Source organism: Palaemon carinicauda, chromosome 19 (genome assembly GCF_036898095.1).
Source record: "Palaemon carinicauda isolate YSFRI2023 chromosome 19, ASM3689809v2, whole genome shotgun sequence".
In the NCBI taxonomy this organism is placed as follows: domain Eukaryota; kingdom Metazoa; phylum Arthropoda; class Malacostraca; order Decapoda; family Palaemonidae; genus Palaemon; species Palaemon carinicauda.
The window spans coordinates 122,083,269-122,090,768 of NC_090743.1; the positions used below are offsets into that span (position 1 = coordinate 122,083,269).

At 34.8% G+C, this 7,500-nt stretch overlaps 1 protein-coding gene across 1 annotated transcript in view; it reads right to left on the minus strand.

Annotated features, from left to right (window-relative positions):
- LOC137659290 (uncharacterized) overlaps positions 1-7,350 on the minus strand; it is an 8,855-nt gene extending 1,505 nt beyond the window's left edge. The window contains exons 1-2 of the mRNA XM_068394316.1: positions 6,956-7,350; positions 1-6,408 (exon numbers count right to left, since the gene is read on the minus strand). The exon at positions 1-6,408 is cut by the window's left edge and continues 816 nt beyond it. Coding sequence (XP_068250417.1) covers positions 1-5,494 — 5,494 coding nt within the window. The 5' untranslated portion in view covers positions 5,495-6,408; positions 6,956-7,350. The remainder of the gene's footprint in view (positions 6,409-6,955) is intronic.
- Between the last annotated feature and the right edge of the window lie 150 nt (positions 7,351-7,500).

Sequence of the window (7,500 nt, forward strand, 5' to 3'; positions counted from 1 at the left end):
TGACTGACGAATGTCTCTTCACAAGTTCTTGGGTTTTCCCTTTAAGGATAGTGGCACCAGTAACCTCACCCAAAGTATTTGTAAAAATCTCTTTTACAACGCCCATCGGGTAGTCATTTGGCTTAGTGAAATTTTCCTTAAGCAGTACAATATCTCCAGGTGAGATCTTATTATGAGTGACTGGCTTGTATCTATCAGGGACATCTACAGCCTGATGTATTAGATTAGCAATAAATTCTTCCTGATATAGTTTAACTAAATTGTTTCTCACCTTTTGCAATTGATTGTAATCTTGCTTAAACTTTGAATGAGAATAATTTTCAGGAACCCAGTCAGGGTCTCTCCCCTCATGCAATTCGGGAATTATATTAACCGATATTAGATCGTACCCATGAATCAAATTTTCTGGGGTGATAGGTTCTGGAATGTCATCGCCGATCTGATCCCTTAAGGCTTCTTTGAATGCTTTTGGCCTACGATTGACTAAATGAATGACTTGTTGAATTAGGAACTCAAAATCATGGTATTCTAAGACATTCTTACCAATAGCTCCATAGATCAATCTTTTAACAAGTTTAACACATACTTCCACCATCGAACCTAACTGACTATGACCCTTGACAAATTGGTCAAACTTTAAAGATTGGACCCCGTTGCGTTCAAAATATGACTGAGTCTCATGATCTTTGATGTAGTCAATAATTATATTAGAGGCAGAGACTAATTGGGAGCCTAGGTCACTAATACAATATTCCGGGATTCCAAACTGGAAACAATGAATCTGAAAGGCTCTAAGAAATTCTTTAACAGAAAGATCTAAACAAATAATCAAATTAACTGCTCTACTCCACATACAAGTGATACATAGTAGATAGATTTTTCCTTTCTTACCCTGTTTTTTAACGCTCAATGGGCCAATGAAATCCATAAATAAATATCTAAAGGGGACATTAGGTGGTGACACTCTCCATTTCCTGTAGGGAGATTGATTAATACTGATGGTTCTTGACTTAAACCTACGACAAAAAACACATTCTCTAAGGTTTCTCTTAACCACTGAAAAATATGACGGTACGTAAAACCGCTTTCTCATTTCTGACAAAACAGAGTAACATCCCGTATGGTTGAGCTTTTTGTGCAGGTTATGCACAATCAGGGAAGTTAGATGGCTATTTTTAGCCAGCAACAAAGGAAAACCATGTCTCCGAATGAGTTTGTCACACTTGCTACGTATTCTAAGCAAACCATCGTTGTCAACGTAAACATTAAGCTGACCTACTATGTTAGGCATGTCTTTTTTTCTTTGGGTAGAACAGCTGAAATATGTAAAAACCTCAGGGAAATGTGCCCGTTGATCCTGTAGTATAACTAACTTGCAAGCTCTTTCATGTATACTATTGCTCTTTAATTCTAAGTGAGCAAATTTATTGGAGTCCTTAGCTTTCAAACGACCCTTTAACTTCTCTACGAAAAGAATAACTTTCTCATAAATAGATACAAGTAAATCAAAACTGGAAAATTCTTCAAATTTAAGAAAATTTTCAAAATTATCTGACATGGCCACAACATTGGAACTAGTACACAAAGACTCCTCTATTTCTAAACTATTATCCAGCTCGCACTCGGCATAAGGATTTGGAACCATAAATGATAAATTACCATTTTCACTGCATAGGAAGGTTTCCTTTTCCTTAAAACATTCAGGACCAGAATAGAAATTGGTTTGCATCAACTTACGATATGAAAGGCAACGAGTTATGGCATCTGCAGGATTTTCATTCCCTCCAACAAAGGCAAAATGGACGGGGTGTTTTGCACATAAGTTCTCTACATGCTGAATTCGATTCATCACAAAAACTGACCGTTTCTGCATTTTTGACAATTTATTAGTAGACGAATTCAACCAAGAGAGCGCTACCTGACTATCTGAAAACACATGAAGGCCAACAACATTTAAAGGATTGATGCATAATGGTCCAGCTAATTCGTTATACAAATCTAAAACCACTTCCGTTGCAAAGGCTACTCCCTGCATCTCCAAAGATGGAATGCTTTTACTTTCCAACTGCCTATTTATCATACGATTTTTTGCCATCACAAAACTAGACGACATAGAATCAATATCAATGATGTACACAACAACACCATAAAGTAATTTAGAGCTATCACAGCAAGCAGCCAAATGAAATTTTCCATCCCTACGTCCAACAAATCTATCAATAGCAATATCAGGAGCAGAATTGGCCTGATTAGCAATATTATGCCATTCTTTACGTAACTCTGGTGATAATTGATCGTCCCATCCTAAATTTCTATCACACTGAAGACCATGAAGAAATAATCTGCTTCGATTTAGGATGGGACTAGTAATACCAAAAAGATCAAAGTGAGAGGCAATGGTACTTAAAATTTCCCTCTTAGTTTTAGCCTTACCATTCAACTGAAATTTATTTGCTAACAGACAATCAAGTGATCGATTCCACTGCATACCAAGAAGTTTAACAACCTCTACCGTTTCAGAACCTGTGCAGGAATCTATTTCTCCCTGTAGGGACCTGTCATTAGTAACTAACTGTTGTAAATCAAAACCACAAGGAGAAAATATAGATCCTACCACAGAATATGCCCAGTGCAGATTTTCAATTTCATTTGCACTAAAAGCACAATTGTCCATATAAGACAAAGAATAAATGCACCTTTTCAACTCCTTCAACTGGTTCTCATCATGCTCAGCATCTAAAATCAAAATCTTGTAAAGACCGAGCATCAACAAAGTTGGGGAACATCTTAAGCCGAAGCTCAACCTAACATTCCGATATGCAACAATGGTAAAATCTCCCTTCTCAACATTTTTATACCATAAAAAACAAAGTCTATTAGCATCAACATCACTTAATGCAATCTGGTTAAAGGCCTTACATAGATCAAAGCATACTAACAATTTATCAAACCTTAAATGTAATAATGATGAAGAAAGTTTCTGATTTAGGCATGGACCTGCATGTATGGCCTGGTTATGACTTATTGTCTGACCCTTGGTTGAGTTTCTTTCACACAAGTTTGATAGAAACACAACTCTACATTTGGTAGTTTCACGATTCAATTTGAACACACCCATATGAGGCAAAAAAGAGTGTTCTGGGTGTTCATGTACAAACTGGTCAAGATTAGGAATCCTTTCTATTATTCCAACCCTTTCCTGTTCTTTTAGGGCTTCATTTATTAACTGTAAATGAGATGGATTTCTCTTAAGTTTTTTAAGATTAGATTCCAAAATAACTTTAGCCAAATGAAAATTTCTACCAAGCATATGAGATACTTTTGCATTCCACAAAAGTGGCATAACTAATCTACCCTCCTCATTCTGAATAGTGTGATCCAAACAATATTTGACAAGCTGATCATGCAGCTCTGAATTCTCCAAATCATAAACCTCATTGTCCAAGTAAATATATTTATTACAAATACTGGCAAGCACATCATCTGTGGCTTTATCTAACTCTGAACGAATTACATTACCTTTTTCATCGATTACACTGAATTCTGAAACCTTAATAGGATAATCAACTTCACACTTATCCAGAGAAAACGGCTTATCTATCTTTACACCCAAACCAGTAACATACTGATGACAATTTATAACCGAGGAGGACGGATGTAGATAAGGAATATCCTTCAATAAGGTGTCAATTTCACCTTTAAGGAGGACACCAAACGGGGTCATAGCATACATAGACCTGCTATTCCTACCAAAAACTACTTCTGTGAGTGGTAAACAATATCCTGATTTAGTTCCCAAAATCAAATCAATATTTTCAATGCAATCACTATTAGGCGTTAGAAACTCATCAACCAACACATACCCTTTCGTCTGGAAACCGTAAACCACTTTGCCCAAACCTTTTAATTTCAACTTTATGTTAATAGATGGGATACATAATGCCTCTATTTTGTGAATAGCATTACCAATTATAATTTCAAATTCCACTAGTTTTGAGGCATATTTCTGAGAAACATTAATACCATTTATTCTCAATTCAACCTTGGCTTGTAATACCTTTAAATCCAAAGCATTGGCTAGTTCCTCACTAATCAGATTTAACTGACTTCCATCATCCTTCAATGCTCTTATGCTTCTGTTTTGGATGCTACAAGAAAAGGTAGGTAGAATGCTGGAATCACAGTCCAAATTACTTTTAAGAGCTTCCATTATAACAACGTTATTATTAGATTCCATGGACGAATTCTTATTATCCTTTTTCGAGGAAGTCTTAGGAGATACAGATTTTCTATTATCATTAGCAGATGCTGATTTTTTACTATTCTTACAGAGGAAACTAAAGTGCCATGCTTTACAAAACTTACATTTCATCTTAAATTTAAAGTTACATTTGTCAGTAGTGTGACTCAAGCTTGCACACTTACAACACCCATTTAAAGATTGAATTTTGCCAAGCTTAGTGGTAACATCCGAAAAAATTTCACATTTATAAATAGGATGCGAGGCGGGTTTGCCTTCTGTGGTACACAAGACACAAGGAAAGAAATTTGACGGTTTCCTTAGGGAACTAACACTAGCAGCATAACTTGCACTATTCTTCCTATGATTATGATTATCATGGAATTTGTTTCCTACATTAGACCTCTTACTTTGCTCATTAAATCTTTCACAAGCCTCAAAGAAATTATCATTAATTTCCTTTAATGTTGGCCTTGATGAATTAGTAATCTGGGTTAAGTGTACTTTAAAACTATTATCTAAGCCCTGCCAGAAAAAATACCTCAAAAAATCCTCACGTCCAAGAGACAAACTTTCTGCTGCTTGAGTTAGATTTCTTAACTGTGAAATATATTCAAATGGGTCACTTTCTAATTTCATATTTATTTCAGAGATTTTTTTGATGGTATTAAAAATTCTGAGGTCTTTAGAAGCTAGGGCCTCTGTTAGTAATTTCTTGGCATGAACGTAACCCTTCTTGTCCGATTCTAATGATTCTAAAAGTACTAAGGCCCTTCCACTGATTTGCTGCTTTAACAGAATAAATTTGTCATATTCTGAATATTTGAACATAGACGTTATGTCTTCAAAATCTTTAAAAAACTTCAATAGATCCTCCCCTTCTTGGCTACGAAATTCTGGAAGCGGAGCAGTGGGACTCTTTAACAAACTTCGGGCAGTATCAACACTAACATTAGAAGGGGAAACATTTCGTGTAAGCTCAGCAGTACATTCCCGAATTTTAACAACATAACTTTCACAGGAATCAAGTTCGGCATTTAGCCATGTTTCATCCTCCTCTTCAGACCATTTGAGCCTTTGAATTTCACTATTATACTTTTTAAGCGATTCTAAATGATCTTGTAACTCTGACTTAATCGTATTCTTTTCCAATTCAGTTAACTGACAATAATTAGCCCTTTTATTATAACATTCAGTTACTAACTTGCGAATATATTTTCGGGAATTTATCAACAACTTTAATTCAGACGCCATGTTTAATTAGGAATTTGCTTTTACAATGTCTGATAAACAATTATAAATCCACTGAAACAGACAGTCTAAACCCCCTCTATTTAAATGAATGCCGTCAGCTTTAAAATAGCTAGGGTCATCGAGTTTTGACGAACCGTTAATCAACAAAGTTTTATATTTAAAGGGTTGACGGTCTAACCACTTATTAAAATTTCTAGCTAATTTCTTATACAAATCTGCAGAAGGGGTGCCGTGTCTATTAGTACTTTTCAAGTGGCGAATTTCAACGTGAGCAACAACAAATAGTGAATTTGGTAACCTTAATCTCAAAATAGCAAAAAAACGTTCACAATCTGCTTTAACAATATCCAAATCCACATTCTCCTTTATATCGTTTCCACCCAAAAATACAACGGTCACTTCTGGATTATATTCAGACAAATCGTCCAACAACTTCGGATTAAGTATAAAGTTTCTATATCCGAATCCAGGAAATGCAAAAAATTCAACAGGCACTTTAAGATCACCGTATGTCAAACACGAATAACCTAACTGCTGCAAGTCCCGAACGTAACTATGGCCTAAAACACCGATTTTCATGTAACCTTTAACAAAATATGCTCAAAGATACCGACACTAAATAACACCAAAGGAAGGGCAGCAGGCAGCAATATCTTCTCAAGTCCCCCCAGGGGTTCCATACACAATATTTTATCAATGGCAAGGTAAAAAACAAATAAAATGAGGTAAATGAAGCAAGAAGTTTTTTTAAGTCCAGTTATATTATTTCAATTAATATTTTTGATAAAAATTACTGGTTGAGACAACAGAGACGATTAATTGCTGTCCTGCCTCCCTCAAGTTAGTAACTTACTTCACCGGAAAACAACCGTATGAAGCAAGCCCCTACCAATGACTATCATGTCTCTCAGGATCTGAAAAACAAAAAAACACTCCCTGTAAAACTGGTCAGGTAAAAGGGAAACTAAATTACTTACGGGAATCCGTATTAACAAAAACAAAACTCAAAACGGGAATCCGTTCACTAAAATTACCTTCGATAGAATTCGATTTTGTAATTTTGAAAACACAAACATATTGTTCATACACTGTGGTAATCCACCAAAAACGAAACTTAATGGCTAATAGCCTAATGTGGTAATCCACGAATAACAATTAATGAATTTTCAATAAAAGTGGTAATCCACCAAAAACGAAACTTAATGGCTAATAGCCTAATGTGGTAATCCACGAATAACAATGAATTTTCAATAAAAGTGGTAATCCACTGTAAAAAACCTAACTTTTAACGCTATAAAAAAGAAAACCGAAAACAAAATTGGAAAAATAGTAATTTCTTTTGATCCCGAGATTTATTTTTAAGAAGGTCTTGAGAAGGGAACTAATTTAATCAAATGTATTAAATCATTATGGCTAGGGTATCAAATCAACTCATGTTCAGATGTGAAAAGGCTGACTCACCTCAATACTCCTGCCGTTCACTGAATTACTGTTGCTCCTGCTACCCCCCAAAGTGGCATAGTGTCGGTATCACTAGGGGTTTATCCTTCCATGACCGAGAGTTGTAAAAACGTCCACCATACAAGAAGGAATTTGTCTGAGAACTGACTTGGAAACTCCGATCGCCTTGACAAAAACTTCCAGCTCTCGGACAACAGCGTAAACAAGCAGTTCACCTTAAAAACAATACTAGGCGACAGATCACTAATAACAAGATTGTTTAGAGGAACTAAAGTCAGCCCCGCTCTACACTTGAACATGACAAAAATAATATTACGAATAATATTTAAGAGGTTTCATATTTATTATATTTAACAACAAAAGAAATCACTTTCAACTTCTCCAATTTTGGTTTACGATAAATTATTTTCTACAAATAATAATAATAATAATAATAATAATAATAATAATGATAATAATAATAATTACAATTTTAATAATAATAATAATAATAATAATAATAATAATAATTACAATTTTAATAATAATAATAATAATAATAATAA